Source organism: Amphiura filiformis, chromosome 14, assembly GCF_039555335.1.
Source record: "Amphiura filiformis chromosome 14, Afil_fr2py, whole genome shotgun sequence".
NCBI lineage: Eukaryota > Metazoa > Echinodermata > Ophiuroidea > Amphilepidida > Amphiuridae > Amphiura > Amphiura filiformis.
Window position 1 is genome coordinate 37,348,812 of NC_092641.1, and position 21,957 is coordinate 37,370,768.

At 36.3% G+C, this 21,957-nt stretch overlaps 1 protein-coding gene across 1 annotated transcript in view; it reads right to left on the reverse strand.

Moving 5' to 3' along the window:
* Positions 1-21,957, reverse strand: part of LOC140169391 (uncharacterized) — a 319,476-nt gene that overhangs the window by 113,586 nt on the left and 183,933 nt on the right. Inside the window, 19 exon segments of the mRNA XM_072192648.1 lie at positions 853-1,008; positions 1,878-1,970; positions 2,802-2,909; positions 3,726-4,001; positions 4,004-4,022; positions 4,584-4,681; positions 4,839-5,126; positions 5,776-5,874; positions 6,241-6,333; positions 6,884-7,024; positions 8,018-8,164; positions 9,195-9,293; positions 9,602-9,751; positions 10,641-10,787; positions 11,567-11,668; positions 12,325-12,465; positions 15,662-15,817; positions 16,125-16,223; positions 16,793-16,933. Of these exon segments, the coding sequence (XP_072048749.1) occupies positions 853-1,008; positions 1,878-1,970; positions 2,802-2,909; positions 3,726-4,001; positions 4,004-4,022; positions 4,584-4,681; positions 4,839-5,126; positions 5,776-5,874; positions 6,241-6,333; positions 6,884-7,024; positions 8,018-8,164; positions 9,195-9,293; positions 9,602-9,751; positions 10,641-10,787; positions 11,567-11,668; positions 12,325-12,465; positions 15,662-15,817; positions 16,125-16,223; positions 16,793-16,933 (2,553 nt within the window).

Genomic DNA, 21,957 nt, shown 5'->3' on the forward strand with positions numbered 1-21,957 from the left:
CAACCCATAGAACTAAGTACAATAATTTCATCTACAAAAATACCTGTCTGTTCTTGTACTGCAAAGAATTCATAACCTCATTAATATACGTGGCAAGTGCAATCCAATCACAGATACTAACTTGTAAATACGCGGACGCAAATGCAGGTCATTGAAAAAGTATAATGACCGCGTCTCGTGACGTAGCTAAAAGTACGCTCTACAATGACCGCGTTACGTGACGTGTTACGCGTTCCAACAATTTACGTGGATGCTGGCCGCCATATTTGGACATCGCATGATTGCGTGATAGTATGATTGGTCGCTAGCAGTATTTCCTTAATGGGCTATTCGATTTTTTACAGGGAAAACGACAGATAAAGTTAAAATTGTGTTCTGTTTTCAAATTAAAAGAAGAAAATGTGACGTAAATTTAATTAAAAAAGTGAAAAGTGACGGTTATGAATGAGGTTAATGATTTTTGCATCAGTTATTTTTGGTATTGTGAAATATCTAAACATTGTGCTTTACACCTCGGAATATTCCTCGGTTCCAAAGCACAATGTTTAGATATTTCACAATACCCGAAAAAGAACTGATGCGCAGACATTAACCTCTAATTAATCCATGAATCTACTACAATCACATATTTTTAACAGGTAAGATATTTTTTATGTTAAAAAAAATAATATCATCATTGGGCAGGAAAAAACCTCCTGTGTCATTGGCCACTGAACATGTTTAAAACAAAACCTCTATGTAACCTGTTGGTAGTTTTGTTCTGAACATGTTCAGGGGCCATAGGAGGTTTTTCCTGCCCAACGACAATATAGAGCTTATCAATGATTACCTTCATTACTGAGCTTGTCTTACCTAGACTGATTGGAGTAATAAGTTGATCCTGTGCATTGTACCATAGTGGGTTTTGGAATGGACTATAAGGTGCCACATCACACCTCAGAATGAATAACTCATTCTCTACTGGAAGATTCTCAGAGTCAGGAATACGTATAATGAAAGCACCATCATCTGTAACACAAGGAAACAAAGGTTAGCACTAGACTAATTCCAATCAGCCATCTACACTTCGCATGTACTGTATTATTCTTCATAGTGACAACTGATTACCTTACAGTCCATATCGTGACGGACTTCTGAAAAATATTCAATGCGACTTTGGTTGTGCGCCGTAGCGTGACTGACTAGCAGCGCCTGTGTACCGCGTCGCTGTACTGCGCCGCTGTGACAAGATCATGCTCTGAAATTCTAAAAACAACAAACTCGGTCAAAAGGTCAATTTGGACACAACTGCGCATGCTCTATGCCACAGGAATCCTGTTGCAAAATCCGTCACTTTTTTTTCACATAGTTTTCTCAGTCGTCAATCCAGACGGTTGACAACTGAGGGCAGCAGTCTAGGTTAACACAAAAATTGGCAATTGTAAGTCTTCTACTCATGCATACCACTACACCCACCCAACATCCCCCTGCACATACACACATACTGCAACAGCTTTGACACCAAATGAAGGACCATTAAATGTTGATGCCTTTTATGATTTGACTGTATAACCTGGATTGTTTTAAGCTTTACACATGTTTTACATAAATTATTCACAATATTTGTTGACGTTAATCTATCAACCAGGGACTGCTTTTTATATTATCAATATAGGCTGCACTCTCAAATGCACACATTTTAAGTTATGTGCAGTCCATTAAACATACTAGGGAGCCAGAACAATCCCCGCTTCAACAAACATCTTTATGTGCAGTCCATTAAACATACTAGGGAGCCAGAACAATCCCCGCTTCAACAAATATCTTATGTTGAAATAAAAAAGTTTCATAAAAACATCTGCAATTACATAAACACCCCACAAACACACATTTTTTACCTGGTCTTTGACAATATTCTCCAGCAAATCCATTGGGGCATATACAAACACCATTCACACATGTACCTCCATTACTGCATGGTTGCAAACATTCTGAAATGTAAATAAAACAAAAACTTCATTACAATCATTTTATGATCTGGCTACATATTTGAGAAATTTTACTGTCTATTAGTGGGTTATATATCACCCAAGGACAAAATTAAACCTCATCATTTCAACTTTTTAGACAATGATATCAAGAGTAACTATCAGTACAGCAATAATTGTAATTCAAAGATCTCAATTCATGCTTCATAAATTCACTGATATAACCATTAACATGTATCATTTCTGTTTGCCATATAAAAATAAGACTTGTGAATTTCATGGTAATTTATATAAACATATGGGCAAATTGTCCCCAATCATATTTTTTAGTGTATTAATATCAACCACAATCACCCCAAAAATGTGTGTTCAAACACATACTCTAATTTCTTCTTTGTAATGTGTGCACGCAATATGAGTCACTGGAAACTAAGAATTATAATAGTGTTGCATCAATGTTCATCTTATGCATACCTCCCCTTTCCCCACCAAACAATGTTGGGAGAAAATATGGTGAAGTGGAGCATGACAACATTGTACGGGGGGTAGAAGGGGGACCATTTCCAATGTTAAAGTGTTCTAAAAATATTTTCAAGATTGCAGGTCGACAACAAGACATGCAGACAGACTGCATGTGAGCAAGCTGCAAGCTTTTCCTCCTAACATAAGCCTGACCAATAGAGGACATGAGTTAAAACTTCATAGACCTGTGTACAATACTGATTGCAACTGAATTACAGGGATTCACTATTAACAAACTACATTAGTGGGGAACAATAGCAAAGTCAAATGTCATTCATTAGTTTGAATGTCAAGTGGGTCAATCAAACTTACCTATTTCAGTTGGTGTCTGACAAGTTTCACCAGTAAACCCATTGACACATGCGCAGGTACCGTTATAGCAGAATCCATCATTCTCACAAGGCAGTTCACACTCAAATCCTGATATAACAAAACAAAAAATAAATGTTTCAGTTTATAAAGTCATCTTTGGTTATTTGGTCAAATTCTGATCAGCATAATTCACACTACAACTTTCTACACATAATGATGTACAGTACAGTGAAAAATCAATTTGAGAATCTAAGGTAACATATGAATGCTAGCCATTAGGTTGACAATACGACTCTTTATTGAGATGCAAAGTTATATCGAAACACTACCCTGTCTCAATAATAATGGTGTCCCTAAACCAAGGTCACAGATGTATATATTTTTATTGATGGGCTGATTTTTACTGCTCCATGACTTTTCTTCCACCCAAACTTCCAACAGTGTTTAATTTTTCCATACTTAACACATATTGAATTTGCAAATGTATATATATACATATATATACATATATGCCTTAGGTATAGACACACAACCGTAATTTTCAGTCATTGCCTTCAGAAACCTCTCAATTACCAGACCATGCAATTCACCATGAGGAGCTAACAATTAGTTAACAATTAAGATAAAGGCAAAAATAAGGTACAGGAACAAATAAAAACCATTAAAAACATGGAAAAAAATGGACATAAGATGATAACTTAAAGTATGCCGCCAAGGCCTTGGGGATTTTAACAGCAGTAAGTTTAGGTACTAAGCAAGTTAGTAATGGTACTAACTAAATGTTCAAATATTCCAACTTTGGTCTGAGTGGGTCATGTTTCCCATATGGAACTTAAGGATAGGTGTACCGGAAACAAGCACTATCCTTCCACAGACAGTTCCAGTCATTCCTAAGATACAACTCTCTCTTTCCAAACAACTGACCTGTTACAGTAACAGTAAATATCCCTGACACCGGTCCCGACACACAGCGATAGTCTCCAGTATCATCCTTGACAAGCCTATTGATGTACAGCCTTGTTGCATAAGCTGACTCAGCCTCCACATACACATGAGTGTTCGGTGTGTTGAATCGCTTTGGAATCTGTGATCCATCCGGTGCTAGCCAGATTGGCATGCGGTATTGAGAGTCAGATGGTAACTCACACAGCAAGGATACCTCACCACCAGTCACAAAGATCATGTCGCTGGGAGGTCGGATACGGATTCTAAAGGTCCTACCTGCAATTGTACAATCAAATGGGTATTTAATTTATGACTTTTTAAAAATGTGAGGTCTACAGCTGACATGGATAAAATTATTTAAAGCAGAAAAGTTTTCTTGATTTTTTTCGAACAATAATCAGGTCTTCCAATAGAGTGGTTTCTTTGGATCTAAAAAATGACCAGCTGTGGAATGATCTGCCTGCATCTGTTATCGCAGCCCTGTGTGATGAAGTGTTCAGTATTGGCTTGCCAGCATACATCTTCCACAGTTTGCTGGTGCCAATTTAACTCGCACATATCATACTATATAGAATTTTTTTTCTACAGGCTCATCACTAGCACTTTTGTTTGGTCCGCCATATTGATGTTCACAGTGAAGAAACACTGAACTATGAGGGTTGCACTGTATTTGTAGAAGAAATATATATAATCTACAATTTCTCTAGAAATAAGTAATAATTAATTAATTCAAAGAGTGGTTTCCTTTATCAATTCCTGAAAAATGATGAAAAAAAAACCCACTATATATACCAATTCCCAAACATTGCAAAAAACAAAGATATGTATGTGACTTACTAAGCACATCACACTGTTGTCCCAGGAATCCTCGGCACACTGGCATCTACCGTTGATACATGTGGCTCCATTCAGACAGGGTACGTCACAGTCACGATCTACAAACATTAAATAAAATATATTGCTAAGTCTATAATTTAAAATTAAAAGGCTCTTCAAGTATTAATTTGTTACAAATATAAGTTACATAACAATATTTTAAGGGTCTTTATTTTACAGAAACAAACGGTATGACAAGGATTTGATAAAACTTACCGATTGCGATGAGTTCCATAGTATCATTAAATGGTCCTATAGTACATGTGTATCTTCCTGAGTCAGTCTGTTGAATCTCATTGATGAATAAGGTAGTAGATAACACAGAGTCAGAACGGGTGTATACTCTAGCTTGACTTGATGGCAACACCTCTGATCCATCAGGGCTAGTCCACACAGGGTTCCTATAGAGACTAGAGATGGGCACTTCACAGGCTATGCTTAGGGTTTCACCCACAAGAGGGCTGAATTGATCTGGTTGAAGTATGCGGATATTATATCCAGGATCTGAAAATGAAATAGGTATCAGTCTTTGTGAAGTACACAGAACACAAGGACAACATTTCCTGAGAAGGAAGAAATTGATATATTAGCTAAGTCAAATGACAATTTTATCTATCTAATTTAGAAAATATAAATATTTTATTCTTTTCATACAGAGTAGGCACCATCAGCATATGTGAAAATGGGAGAGGCTTTAACAGTGTTGCCAACTATTGGCAGATCAAGAGGGCAGCCAATCAGTTCCAAGTGCTTATAGAACACAAATGAATTGTGATTCCTTGTTGTATTTTGTGTTATAAGAGACAGCCAGAAGGCAATGATGACATTTACATTGGGCTATCCTAGTTGAAATCATTACACCCCCTATGGAAGACATGACCTTAAATTTCAAATGGGATTACCTGATGGGCGACTCCATTTGGAATCTACACCCCCTGTGTGGCAGATTAAGGTCATATCTTCTGTAGGGTGTGTGTGAATTTCTATTGGAATTGCCCATTTAGAAGATTAACATGAGATAGGTCCAATTCAGTCCCAGCACATATATGTCTTGAGTAGATCTCATCCACCACCTTAACATTTACATGCACACCACTCACATACACCCCATACCCGTATCATACCACCTGACCTACCACACACACATATTTACCTGGGTATTCACACTGTAATCCCACATAGCCATCAGCACATTGGCATTCTCCATTCACACACTCACCACCATTCAAACATGGAGCCAAACATGTGATTCCTGAAACAAAGAGAATCAAAAGAATTTCATCAAAATTCAACATTAATAACAACTCCCCAAATTCACTTTTGTACCATGTGATAGGCTTAAGATATAGCCAAGAGAACAGAGTGAGGGAGAGGAGAAATCAGGGATGAAAATAACCGGTGAATGATCCCTTTTGGGCCAGAATGAATTATCTCAAGAACAGGATTTTTTTTCTCTAATCAACTTGTATAGCTTTGCAAGGATTTTACTCTAAATGTAAACAGGCTAATCCATAACTCTTACTCTTAACTCTTACCTCTGACCCCTAGCTTAAAAAGCAAATTATAACTAAAACTACAACAATAAATCATGTGTTAAATAAACCTATGGTCTACTCACCATCACATTGCTGTCCTGTGAAGCCCTCTGCACACACACATATACCATCAATACATGAACCACCATTCAAACATGGTCCCACACAGTCAGGCACTGGGTAAAAAGGCAAGAGGGAAAATTAATGTTACTTTGTGATATATCAATCCACATTTTTAGATCTTCCGAATGACAACTGGGTCAATGAGGGAGAATTTCTGAATCAAAGAAATACATACAGCTATCTGGATTATCTACGTACAAACCAATCCTTGTAATCATGGGAAAAAACGGTTTGGTTCAAATTAATATACAGCTTACTGAAAAATTGCACAATACATTTTTGTGACCTGTACGTATTGATGATAAAAATTGACGGTTTCAATGAGTTCAGTGTGGACAAGCATAAAACTGTCAAACCTTTGCCAGGATTAGCTCTGACTTCTTCAGGAAATATTATTCAGAGTTCTGCATATATTTTGCCCCTTTTCTACACACTATAACTGTGGGCTGCCACTTGCCCAATAGTATAATAGATTGTCCCATAATCTACTAAGGAGATGGTGGCTCTGAAAAGAGCCATTCAAGCAGACTGCCCCTTGCCCACTGAAAGGTTGGTGGCTCTGAAAAGAGCTGTCTAACTCAGTTTACTGAGTTATGTACTGACCTGATAACTGAATGGTGAATGTTGACGATACTGGTCCGGTCCTACATGTATATACACCTGCGTCTACCGATGACAGACGAGCTATGTACAGACGCGTTGCCAGCTGGTTCTCGGCTACTACATACAGACGACTATCTGCATCTGAAAATTTAAAGTTCAAACATTTTGTTTAATTATTAGCTTTATTCATGCAGCTTGTTTAAAGCTCACTAGATGGATTTTATTTTTACCTTTTTACTTGGAAGATCTATTAAGGTATCATTTTTACTACATACATTATACTTGAATGACAGAGCCAAGTGAGTCAATTACAGCAAATAAATGACCTATTTGTTGGATGCCAAATCACATGTATCAATCTGAATATTTATTTATGATAGCCAATAAGAGAATGTTAGGTTAATAGATATACTCAGATATAGATACTCAAATGGGTCCCTGTGTTGATATTTTTTTTGCAAGGGATTTGGGGTACAAACTAGAGGGAGCACGGTGGCCGAGCAGAACGGGCTGCGACTCATAATCGGAAGGTTGCGGGTTCGAGCCCCGGCGACACCATCGTGTTGTGCCCTTGAGTAAGGCACTTTATCTCGATTACTCCTCTCCACCCAGGTGTGAAATGGGGAGCTGTTATGAATACTGTCCATTGAGCGCCGCCCAAAGGTATGAGCATGCCTTGGGCATTGTATGGCAGCTGACAAATTCTAACGACGGCAGAATAAATGTAAAGCGCTTTGGTACATGTTCACATGTGAAAGGCACTGTATAAATACCAACATTAAAAAAAAAAAATTATTATGGCAAGTAATCCAGTTTTAGATGTAGGATGCAAGTAATGATACAAAATCAAAGTGTTGAATCTTTTTCTTTTTTAAAAATTTGAATTAAATCATACCTTTTGTATTCTTATCAAAGGACACCAATATTACAATAAGGGATTATCAACATAATGGGCTATTCCAGTTGAAATCCACACACTCTCTATGAAAGATATGACCTAAATCTCCTACACAGGGAGTGTAAACTTCAATGGAGTCACCCATTCAGATAACCCCATTTGAATTTCACACTCTCTATGAAGATTAAGGTCATGTCTTCCATAGGGGTGTATGGACAATTACCCTAACAACTTACCATTGACTCCTCTCTTTGGTATAATCCTGTTGCTAGGGTCCAGCCATATTGGCATACGATACTGACTATCACTTGGCAGTTCACATAAGATGTTCAATTCTTCACCAATCACAGGCTCAAGGTCTTGAGGTGGTCGAATGATAATACCTGAAAACAGATGCAAAGATAAACACATTGGTGTGAATTGTGAGATAGGCTTTTACAACAGGAATTCATAACAATTAGTGGTTTTTTTTGGCAGGTTTGCCATCAGACAAGTTTAGAATTGTCAAGCTTTTGTCAGGAGTAGCTCTGACTTCTTCAGGGCAAAGTACCTAAGAATGAGACATGTAGGCCGCCCTTGGTCAGTGATGGCTCTGAAAAGAGCCGTTAACTGAAGACTGCCCCTTGTAAACAAAGAACCTATCTGCTAAATTTGAAGGTTTGGTGGCTCTGAAAAGAGCCCTTCACTGAAGACTGCACCTCTTGGTGTGATTCAAGTGAAAATGTCATCAGGCCATCTCACGGGCTAATATGTAACTTGTGGATCTCAAACCACAAGTCTTACCTGCTTTTATGGTTTTCTTGGCAGTATGAAAAAAAAAACAGTGCCCATTGTAATTTTAAAAATCATACACATTTTACTTCATTTACTCATTTAACCAAAAGTCAAGTAAATAATGTTTGTCATTTCCATCAAGTTCCATGAATAAACAACACTCTACCCTTATTTGACCTCATATAACCCACTTTGACCTACAAATGACCGTCAAAACTTTGTGAGCATATAATGCAGATCATTGTCATCAAGTTTCATATAAATCCAGTAAACTTTATTTGACCTCAGATCCTGATGAACTTAAAATCTTTCAATTTTGTAAGTGTATAATAGGATTATTTCTGCTAAGTTCTGCTAAGCAGGGAGGTTAATCACTTTCTGGGTGCCTCCTCGTCAGCAGCTTCTAAATGATTTTTTTTGTCTCTGCTGTTAATGCCCAGTTATGCCATGTCGTTAAAAAAAAAGTTTATAAAAACCAACAGTGCTATTCTGAGTCTGGATTCCTTGAGTCTGGTCTCTTTGTTGTCGACATGTAGGCTATTCTAAACTTTGAGAATTATGATGTTGTCATCACTCACAAAACACTGGATGTGGCAAATAAAGCTTTTTCTTGACTCATAACTTGATTTGAAAACTTACCTCTATTTTCACACAGTACTCCTGTGATTCCCAGAGGACATTGGCAGACAGCATTGAAGCATACACCACCATTCTGGCATTCACCTGCACATTCAGGTGCTGTCAATTAAAGCAGAGAATATCAACAATTTATTGAATGTAAGTCAATACATACACATCCCTACATCCAAACAAACAGGGTACATGCACATACTCTCTAACATGCACACCCCTCTCACCCCTCCATACACAATTGAACACAACATACTTGGCAGGTAAAAGTCCCTGGTGACCCCTGAGGTGATTGATGAAATCACCCATACTTTAAAAACCCACAATTTGAAGCACTTGTCATCAATACCACCAAAGCAACCCCATCTACATCTGAATCTGTTTGCATTCATGACAAAAAAGTCCCAATAGCTTACCAAATACTTGTATGGTAAACGTTGTAGTATGCTGTCCTGTGATACATTCATATGATCCAGAGTCCTGTACATTGAGTCCCTCTATGTGCAGTCTTGTCGCATATGGACTCACTACTTCTGAATACACACGACCACCAGTAGCTGCAACAGCTGACAAAGAAATAAACAACACATTTGGGCATTATTCACAAACAAATACTGGAGGTAAAAATGTGGATGACTTTGTATTTATCTTTTACCTGAAACAAGAGATCTTTAGAATTGTAGGGAATGCTATTAAAATTGTGGGAATGTTGGTGACAATGTGAGTAAGGCTAATGACAGTTGATGCTAAGTTTCCTGCCACATATAGGCTGTATCAAAATGATACCCATCAATTTTGATGTTTATTGGAAAGCATGCCTCTTCCAAATACAACATTGGACATGCTCAAAATGTCCCAAAAGTATAGTTAATGACTTGTTATACAATTAATCTACAAAGATCTTATGTTGAATTTTGATGTGTCAGACTCATCCATTATCAATGAAAACTGATGGGTACCAATCATTTTGATACATCTTTTTTTTTTTTTGTCAAGTGATCATGTGTTGAGAGGACTCATTAGTTGACTGCATTTGATTATTACCCATACAGTCAATGTAAGACCATGTGAAAACATGGCTTAGATAATCTTTATATACATTTTGCAAAAAAATTTGTTTTTATTAAAATGAAAAGAAATTTGCACTTTTTGTACTCACCAGGAATATGAGGAAGGAATCCTTACATTTTCATCATTGACTACATCCTTTATAACTGAGACAACTGCTACAATCATCAGCAGAGCATATCTGACATTTTGAGAGTTTAACTTGTTGATATTTCTAGCTAAAGTTTTATGAAAATAATGAAAGTTTTGGCCAGGGCCAAAATGAAAAAGTGATGCGGACGTGTGACGGGAACTTGGAATCAACTTTAATTGTCAACTGATTTATTGCTTATTACAATTTGGTATGAGGTATCTTGGCTTTTGTTGGAATTGTACCCAAATTCTTACCATCTCTGCTTTTTGGTACAGGTCTGCCATTAGGATCCAGCCAGGTAGGCATTTGGTCTGTACCCCACCCTGCTACCTCACACAGGATGTTGATATTTTCACCAATGGTTGGACTAAAGGTGTCCGGAGTAGTAATCCAAATTGGCTCTGAATGTTGAAAAAGAAATATTGATTTACTATCATTTGGAGTTTCAGATACTTAGTTTCACCGTAAGTTCAGTAGTGATACCAGTGCTTTTATGTGGTTACACTGTAAGCTGACAAGCCATGCATGAATCCTCACATGAAAACCATAAGCACAGCAAATCTATCTATTGTTAGTTGACAGTAGCAGTCACTTCTCATCAAGTGTTGAAAAAGACAACAGTGCTTGCTGAAATGTACACAAGTACAATTGCTGGATTTAATAGGACCTTGTTTATAGATATACCTGTGTGATTCACACACAGAAAACCCAAAATACTCATGGACCAACAGGGTTCACAGAAGGTCACATTCACAAGCAACCATAGTGATGAATAAGCACACACGCACAAACAAAACAGGGCTTGAATTTGGCAACTGCCGGTTGATCTGTTAATTGATAAACAGAAGTAGAAAATGCACATGTACACCACAACACACCCTACCCCTACTTGTATTCACCCTTAACTGTGAACCCTTGGATTTTACACAGGCAACTGAGGACTGACATTTCACATATTGAAACTGTGGATGTTTAAACAAAATCTGGCAGTCAATTGCAACACCATGGACCTGACATTATATCTTGAATGGGGAACCTATAGGCTCAATTCTTTCCAATGGTGTGTAGTGTCCACTGTAATAGGTCTCATAAACATGGACTTCCACAGTGTTTGTGTGCCTATGTATTAAAAATCATACAAAACAGCTGAGAGTGAAAACAGACTAATACAGGTATATACCTTGTTTAGTTTGGCAGTATTCTCCAGTCCATCCCTGTGCACACTGGCAGACTCCATTGAAACATGTACCACCATTTTGACATGGTGTTGTACACTCATCGCCTGTACATTGCATGAATAAATAAAAAGTATATACATGTAAGTCATAACATTTGCAGTACTACCTATTATACTGGAGCAGATCCTTCAAATACATTCTGTACAGAATTTTGCCTATTTCTTTACTAATTGATCAATGTGCTCTTCTATACTAGAAATTCTATTTGAATGAACACATCCTGACATAGCGTGACAATTTTTTGTGTATACTGCGCGATGTATGCCAGTGTGTGCGACTGTGCGTCTGTAACATGCCAGTGAATCCAACCATGCCAACTCACTTGTGATTGGTTAGTATTTTAATTATTGTATCCAAGGTCACACGTTCGCGTTGTAGTTTGAAATACGCAATATATGATCGCAGTTGGATCGAATACAGCTGTTGAAAGCTGTGTTCATTCCATTGATATTTCTAGTATAGTTGGAAGTCCACACACACTCTATGGAAAAAAATGACCTTAATCTTCCACAAAGAGAGTGTGAATTTCAAACTTGTTTCCCTGAACGAGTGACTCTATTTGAAATCTACACCCCTGTGTGGCACGCTAAGGTCAAGTCCTCCATAGGGGGTGTATGGATTTCAACTGCAATAGCCCAATCTTGGCATATCACTTCAAGGAGAATAACATTGATATTATTTTTGTTACAAAACAGCTTACCTTCCAGAGTAAGTTTGAGTTGAGCAGACACTGGGCCTGTCCTACATATGTAGTTGCCTCTATCGGATACCTGTAAGTTGGTGATGTATAGACGGGTAGATCTGGTACTTTCCCGAGCTGACATGAGATGTAGGGTAGAGCCTAGGAAGGATCAAACACCATTTAGGAGTGCATATTAAAAAATGTTAGAAAAGGAGAATCTCACCACCACTCCAAAAAAAATGTGATTTTTTTTCCAAAATAAAACACAACCCTTGAATTGTAGCTTAACATTAGCCTTAAGACGTGGGGATGAAAGCAACAAAATATCCAATATTTATTTGAGCTAAAGATGGGTAACATACTTATAATACTAAGGCTCAGTTGCCATTTTTCCCAGTCCTTCTCATTTTTTGAAAGAAATAATCTCCTTATGACATGTTACAAGATGAGCATGTTACAATTGATGGTTTTAAACTGATCCGTGGTGATAGGATTCTAGAAAACACTAATAAGACCAAAGGTGGGGGTGATTGCGTTTATGTTAACGAACACTGGTGTCACCCAAATAATGCTGTTCTGAAACGCCATGCCTGTTCTCCTAACCTTGAGATTTTGACAGTGAGTTTACGTCCCTACTATCTACCATGGGAGTTTTCTCATGTTATTCACACTACCATCTATATCCCTGATAAATCGGTAACAAAACCTGCTGAGAAAGAACTGTTTTCTGCAATTCAGGACTTGGAGCGAAATTCACCTGACGCTCTTTTCATTATTGATGGGGATTTTAATCATGGTTCTTTGAAAAACAACACATCTCAGTACTACCAGCATGTTTCTTGTACTACCCGGAAATGCTACCCTTGACTATTGTTATTCGAATGTGAAAACGCATATGTTTGCAAACAAGAACCAAAGCTGGGTAAATCTGACCACAACCTGGTATTGTTGTCACCAAAGTATCGACCAGTTGTTCAGCGTCAACGACCACAGACAATGACAATAAAGCAGTGGAGTGAAGAATCTGTTCAGTTATTACAAGCATCATTCGAATGTACTGACTGGATTTATGTTTATGTATGCTAATCCCGGACTAAACGAATTCACTGAAACTGTCAGTTGTTATATAAACTTTTGTGTCGATTCGATAATACCCATTAAAACTGTCAAAGTGTTTCCCAATAACAAACCTTGGATAACAAAAAATGTCAAGGACGTTATTAACAGGAAGAAACAAGCGTTTGGTCAGGGTAACAAGACAGAGCTGAAAAAGGTTCAAACGGAATTAAAAGAACTATTAGGGTTGAAAAGGAGGCTTACAGGTCAAAACTTGAACAAAGGTTTACATAAAATAACATGAAACAGGTCTGGGATGGTTTGAAACTTATTAGTGGTTATGCAAATACTTCCAGTTCAAGAAATTTCTTGCCTGAAACGACTGTTGAATATGCTAATGATCTCAATGATTTTTACAACCGTTTTGACCAACATGATTTCAGTATTGAGATTAGTAGCCTGCGCACCACTCTCGAGAGCAATATGGTGTTTCACGATGGTCGTGTTTTTGAAGTGTCTAGTGATGACGTATGTCATGAATTCCAAAAATTAAACATCACTAAATCAGCTGGTCCAGACAATATAACACCCAAATTGCTCAAATTGTGCGCTGAACAGTTAGCGGACATTTTTGCAATCATGTTCAATTGGTCTTTCAGATTGCAGTTAGTTCCTGATATCTGGAAGCGTTCTTGCATAATCCCCATTCCAAAGAAATCTGTCATCTCTTGTATGAATGATCTTAGGCCTGTCGCGTTAACATCAATTCCGATGAAAGTGTGTGAAAGATTATTCAAGAAAGCATTGTTCGACTATGTTCAAGACCACATTGATCCTCTGCAGTTTGCCTACAGAAGTAATCGTAGTTGTTCTGATGCTATTTTGTTCTTGTTGGAGAAAATGTATCATCATTGCGAAGGTACTGCTAGGTTTGGCAACACAGTCAGGACAATGTTTTTTTATTTTTCGTCCGCTTTCAATACCATTCAACCGCACTTGCTGATTCAAAAATTAATGGACAGTAGTAGCGTGCCTAGTTCTTTCATGGCCTGGATTTTAAATTACTTAACCAATCGTTCTCAATATGTCAGACTTACGTCCAACGGTACATTGTCTCATATGCTTACATCTAATACTGGTGCCCCCAGGGTACAGTTTTAGCACCATTCTTATTCACTATTTACACGTCCGATTTCAGATCGAATGACCCTGCATGTCCTGTTATTAAATTTGCGGACGATAGTGCCATGATTGGGCTAATTGCCGATGATGATGATACTGTTTACCAACAACAGCTTGTTCGGTTTGTCAACTACTGTGATGCCAACTACTTAGAGCTAAATGTCTCCAAAACAAAGGAAATGGTTGTTGACTTTAGAACCTCTAAAAGTCGTTCTCCAGGTCCCGTTGTCTTAAAAGGAGGTAACATAGAGCGTGTGTCATCATACAAGTACCTTGGCATCATGATAGATGACAAGCTGAACTAGCATATACATGTTGATCACATGGTTAAAAACTGAACTCTCGCATGTATTGTTTCAGGAAACTAAATTTCTTTCATGTCAATTCTCGTATTCTCGCATTGTTTTATGATTCAGTTGTAGCAAGTGTTTGGCGATATTGTTTACTTTGTTGGGGAGGAACATTACCATAGGGGACAGACAGAGGGTGGAAAGGGTAATTAAAGAAGCTAGTAGAATCATAGGCTCACCACGACAGGCTTTCGAGACAGTGTATACTGATCTTTTGTTGAAAAAGCTCACCGATGTGATGGAGGATCCCCAACATCCACTCCACCATCGCTTGTCATATCACCATAACTCAAAATCTGGTCGTATGCAACTGCCCGTGCAAATACAGACAGGTACCTGAACTCATTTGTTCCTCAAGCTATTTTTTATCATAACTTGAAGTACCGTCGTTAATTTATGTTTTCATTCCATTTCTAGGGAGTACCCTTGAATTTCATTTTGCTTATAATAACTGTTTTTGTATAATGCTTGTTCTCTAATATAATGTAGTTTTATGATCTCATATGTGCATGTAATTTCCAGAATTGGATTAATAAAGTTTAACTTGACTTGACTTGACAAAATAGAGAATGTTACTACTTTGACTGGTTTTGGTAACATTAATATACCATGCCTTGTATATATTTTTAGACAATTTTAGGACCATGAAGCTATCCACAGCTAGTTTGTTGCACTTCATGGCTTAGTTTTAAAGTCAAATCTTTCCACACTGTGAATAACCTTTTAAGATAGTAACAGGTAATTTTTAAAGGTTTTTAAGGGTTTACCTTGAGTTGTTATTGGTATGATAGCACCATTAGGGGCGATCCATTCTGGATTAGTATAGGGGCTGTTGGTTGGTAGTTCACACAAGAAATTAATGTTTTCTCCAATGACTGGCTGTAATCCTGGTGGTGCCACAATGCGTATGTTGTACGGCCCAACTGAAATATAAACAAAGCACATTTAAAATGTAAAGATAACAGGCAAACTGACATATAATACCTCACAGATTGACAAATCAGTACTGGTGGGATTGAACCCATGCTCTCAGCAAATGAATACTGTATATCTGGTCATTTCGTAAATCAACCAACCCACAAAAAAAAAAAAAAAGACACCTAAAATATTTATTAATGCACTTCACATAATAGGGTAGGATGAAGCAACCACGACATTAACAAATCGTTAAATGTTACTAAGTCTATTATCATTATTACTTCCAAATAATAATTGTTAGATGTAACTTACCATCAATCTGACAAGTGCTACCTGTGTATCTTAGTGGACATCGACATATACCATTCTCACATGTACCTCCATTCTGACATGGTGCTATGCAAGGACGGGCTGAAAATATCACAAAAATCAAGAGATAAAACTGGCAGAATGTTTTACACAATTTCCCCTCAGTTTTATTTATTTGTTTGTTTATCTGCTTTTCCTTTTGGTTTCTCTTAAAGCAAAAACCAGAAAAAGGAAAGAGCTGCCCTGCCCTAACTGTATGACTAAGTCAATTTCTGAATATCATCATCATGTAAATCTGGCAAAAATATTTTTCCTGAACCCCCCCCAAAAAAAAAAAAAAAAATCTTTCCTAAATATCCGATTGCCTATAATTAATACTGCCAAAGTTAAATTGTGCTTGTTATAGTCCGTAACCAATTTAAGCAAAAATCAAGGAATACGATAGAGACATAATTTTGTTTGAATATTAGGTGTTACTTGTTACAGGGGAGCCCACACTACCAACAGATCCAGCTACTTGAAAAGCATGTGCACCTGTAGTAGAGATTTTCATCTCCTTAACACCTCCTGATGACATCTGCTCCCCGCCCGTTAGAAATTAAATATCCGTGAACAAACTGCACTACAGATACTGCATTTTTGTGTGGGATGGCAAACCTGAATAAGCTTACCTCTGATATTGATGACAAGAGTCTGGGTGACAGGTCCAGCAACACAGGTATATTCACCAGAGTCATCTGGTCGCAGACCCTGGAATACCAATCTTGTAGCTTGTGAGTTGACTCGGATTACATTCAAATGGGAGGTCCCACCTGGGCAAACAAAAATGAATATCATTGTCAATAATGTGCAATTTGCATTGAAAATAGATCTTTATTGTTTCCCCACAAAAAATTTATTTACAAAATATCATATTCTGGTGGTTGGTGATTAAAACCCGGTGCTCCCCGAGATTGTTTATTCAAAAGTCTTTTTAATGTACTTCAGGTATAGCCTTTCACACAGTATTAAGTATGCAATTTGCCATTACAAGAAATTCAAGAAAAAGCAAAATCGCAAATCGCGGCTTTAATTAACAAAGTAATGACGTTTTTCAAAGTTGAAAATCTTTTAAAAACCAGATTGTCTCAGCATCAGGGAAACTTGGGCGTTCATGTGCAGCCAAGTCTGGACAATTATCCTATCAGTTCCACTTGAGCCATATCAAGTGCTCTTGAAACTTATGCTATTGATTTGGGTCATGGTATTGGAATGTTGTAGGAGTTGTTGTGTTGTTATAGCAACAATCCCAGATTCCTGGCCATTCAGATGGCACTTTAGTGGGGTACAGCCAATCAGGTATCTGCTTTAATTCCATTTCTTTTGTTGTGTTCATACCTTTCTTAGTAAGCCACTTGCATTTGCTCCTCCGATCATGCTGGACCAAAAAAATAATTTGCTTTTTTACTCCTTTTATCATGATGTGAAGGCCATAATAGATAAGGCAATAAATGGTATGCAAATTGTTTATACAATATATACCATTTTCTTTTTGGCATTATTAGATCACATATTGTCATTATGATAATATGACAAATTATTGGGAATGATTTACATGGATTAAATATTGCTCGAAAAGGTCAACCTGTAAAGTATGCGGACTGCATGCTGGTTCTATTATTGGAGATACAAATTTATATTATTACTGAATTAAGTTAAGTTAAGAACTGTAATCATGGTGGTATACCTTTTAAATCTTTAAGTTGTCTATAGTAGATAAATTCTAGGGTTGCGTGTGTTGGAACATCAGGCTTACCAAGCATAAGATATAATCAGGCTAAAGGTTTCAAACAACGGGAAAAAGCACATGTAGTTTCTTTTTGCTGTTTGTTTCTTTGTGGTTATATTTCAGGAGTATTGATGTCCTATGCTGATCTCGCACATCAATTGCAGTGAGGTTGTCTGAGCTGTTCGGGTTATTCAAACAATAGAAGGACTCTCAACACATAAATAGGCGATTAAAAGGCTGTGAAGAGTTTCCATGTGCTTCTTTTGTCCAGTTTGCCATCAACATTTAGAAAACTAGTTAAGACCTAGGACACGATCATATCAGGAAGCAAATATTTTGTTGCGAGTCTGAGTTATCCGAACTGGAGTTTGGTTGGCTACGTGAATACTCATAAGTTATTCAAGCTGATTTAATTCTTGCATTCTTCAGCCATGGCAGCTGTGCATCGTCTACATATAATGCGCCACAAAAAGATAAGAAGAAAAGAAGACTGAGAACAATAAATTGCAAAGACCGGTAGAACATTTGATACAATGAATCAAGCAAACTTGAGAATTTAATTAGATTCTCATTAATTCCACAATCAAGAAGAACAAGACTTCATTCTAGATGAACAATTTTAATCGGATACCAATGTTTTCTTTCTACAAAACCTCTCTAATTTCTTGTTCTACCTTGGCTTCAATATCAGTCATTATTTTTCTGCAAATACGGTCAGTCGCAAATAATGTTAATGCAGCGACTCAACTAGACTCACAATTCCTAAGACTCTGAAATTTGACTTCACATTATATTTAAAGCAGCTAAATCTGGTTATGTATGTATGTCTGGGTGTAAAACATTCAGTAATTAATAGAAAATGGTAACTGTGTGGTTCTGTGCAAATAAATTGTTCTTTTATAAGGCAAAAAGACAAATTAATGTTAATCGGCACACATTATTTTCTTAATAAATAGATAATGTGCATTGTATCTAAATGATATACAAGATATCTGTTATACTGCATATGTTTGCTTCCGATGAGCTATTGGATTCTATGAAATATCAACAAGGAATGTGCTATTTTAATTATAAGGTATTTTGTTTATACATCAAAAAATTAATTGACCTGATATGACATCCTTACGAAGTTTGAGAGGTAACCTGCCTTTTATAGGTACATGTAAAGATAGCTCTTTTTACAGATCCTAATATGTGGTAAGAATTGCAAATCTGCTCAAAAGACTAGGTCAAAATTAATGCAAGAGACACTTTTCATTATTTACAAGTTGGAAATTGACTTCATAATGACGATATTAATTAATGACGTAAAAATACGTCTTATGTCTCACTTTATTTCCAGTTAAATAGAATTGTCGTAAGTATGTTAAGATGAAATATGTAGGCTCTATTTGATATTACTATTAATAAATCTTCCGTCATTTATGCAACAAAAAGGAAGAAATTGATAAAGTCCAGATTAGAGTGCCAGGTTGCTCGCAAGACAACTATAAACACACATATCATGTAAGATAGGTTAAAACATTAATAGACCTATAATAAAATTACATTAAGTATTGTTATGGATGGAGTGGTCCTTAAATTATATGGAACATATTTAATAACCTTTAGGTAATTCAATGTTTGTTTTATGTTGTGGTTCAAGTAATTCAAACTTCGTTGTATTATTTGATATTTTCTTTTATACAAAAAGGCACAATGTGTAAGGTGAATGAAAATAAGAAAGGAGAATATAAGATTGCAATTGGTATCAACTATCAAGTTAAAGGAGAGGTAATTATTCATTGAATATTCTCTATTGTTTACATTGATCTGTTTAAAATATAGAACATTTAGTTCTTAAACTTTTCATATGCTTAATGTAGACTTTTCACACAAGCATAGGGCAATTTCTACTTAAGTGACGTTGGCAATGAACCCAGGCCACTTGACCAAAGAAACTTCAAGCAAATGCTTGATTAATTTGTAGTACAGATATTTTTTCAGTTCCTGAAAATATTATTAGTAGATATTAAACAATTCAATTTCTGCAATTTTGCGGTACTACTGGGTATAAAAGGGGCTGGTAAAGTTAGCAACTATTTTTAACTGTGCAATTCAGTAATTCACAGCACCTTGTATTGTATTGTATCGTATTGATCATTTCATAGCGAGTTTGAAGAAGTTACAATGTAAATGTCACAGATACTTTTGTAAGCTTTTTGTAGGTCATGTACTGTTCTTGAGTTATGTTGTAAAGAGGGCTGTAGCAACAACACTTTTGTAAAATGTACATAACTCATCAAGCAAGTTACAGAGTATTGGATTTTTTTGACTTTTACAAAACAACAAAGCATTATTTTTCAATAACATATTGATAGCGAGTGTGTAGAAGTCAAATGTCATGGTTATACTTTTGTAGGTCCTGTTGTCCTTGTGTTGTAAAGTTTTATAGAAGGAACTTTGCAAAACAACAAAGTGTTATTTTGCAAAACAAAGTGTTATTTTTAAATAAGATATTGATTAATCAAGATTCAAGATTTTGGCTGCTTGGACCAACAATAATGCACCTACCCTTAAATTGCTTCAACAAGAATAATTGTTGATTATTGTGGGTGAGCAAGCCTATCCAGTGCAATGCAATTAGATTATTTTGACATTATTAGTGGTGGCAACTTTATTTTGTTCAAAATTTAAAAGAGCAGAAAAGATAAATTGTTTCTGGGTTAGTATGTTGCCTTGTGATATCTGTTTCAACTAGTAGTATAAGGTACATATGGGCACTATTCATGATCTTATCATTAAATGTGTCCTGAAATTGGAACTTCGAGTTCTGTGTTACTTGAAGGTTAGAGTTTGGTCAGATAGGCATTTTACAAATTCCGGTTTAAAAATCTTACAATGAGCACCCATTTCATGTGTTATTCTCAAGATCAGATAAAGACCAAAATATCTCTTGATAAACATATAATTCAAGGTCGGATGAAGAAATTCCAATAAGATCATTTTGTCAAATTGTGCATTGTTCATTTAAAAATGTTGTATGTTACTTAGATAGTACATTACACTTGATTATATATGGAATTGTTGTCTATCTTTAAAAATATACATGTACATTGTATTTGATAAGTTGTGCTAAACACGCTTGAAACATGCATGATTGTATTGTATTGTAATTATAGCTTAAACAACATTGCATTTTAATTTTATACATATTTTGTGTATAATAGACATATTGATAGACCTGCAAAATATTTAAAGAGCAAGTAATGTTAAACCGATATATGCCTTTATGCTATGCATGGGCTCCCGATTATTTGTTTCAGAACATAGTTTGATGATAAGCATCCGAAATTTATTGTCTTTTGATTCAATAATCTTGGTGTCTATATTATTAGGGTGCACCAGTGAATTTTCTGTGTTTTCTTGTTTTGCCTGGCTATTTTTAGATAATAATCGTTAATAAGTCTATCTAATTCATGTTTGCAAATAGCTTACATGCATGCCTTAATTATTTATTTTAAATAAACCATTGTTCATACTTTGGTCTATATCTATTATATTGTTTCGCAATAGATTAATTGATCAATAGATTTTTGTTAAGAAAACCCCAGAATGAGTAAACCAATATTTGTCTAGTCTTGGGGCCTACCCCAATGCCTAGGTGATTGTTCACTACAATTATATGGTGGACACTAACAGTAAATTGATAGCCTTCCTTTGTCATCAGAGGATTGAATTGGTTCAGGGTTTTTCTGATGCATTTTGGTGCATCCTGATCTTTTGTTTTTCCACCTTTGTTAATTTGCTTTTTGGGGGAGGGGGGGGGGGGAATTATGCAAGTTTCTCCATTGAGAAACTTGTATGGCATTGTTTCTTCTTTTGGAGATTTCTGTTTATTTAATAATTGCGTTATAAATATTGATTTCCAATTCAATCCTCTGTTTGATCCAAAGAGGTATCTGTATTTGCTTAAGATGAAATTTGGTTAAATGTGATACAGAAGTCAATTCTTGCATGTCCAGCCTGTATGGTTGGCTTGTTGTACACATTTTTCCAATAATTCTTGTATTGTGTTATTAATAATAT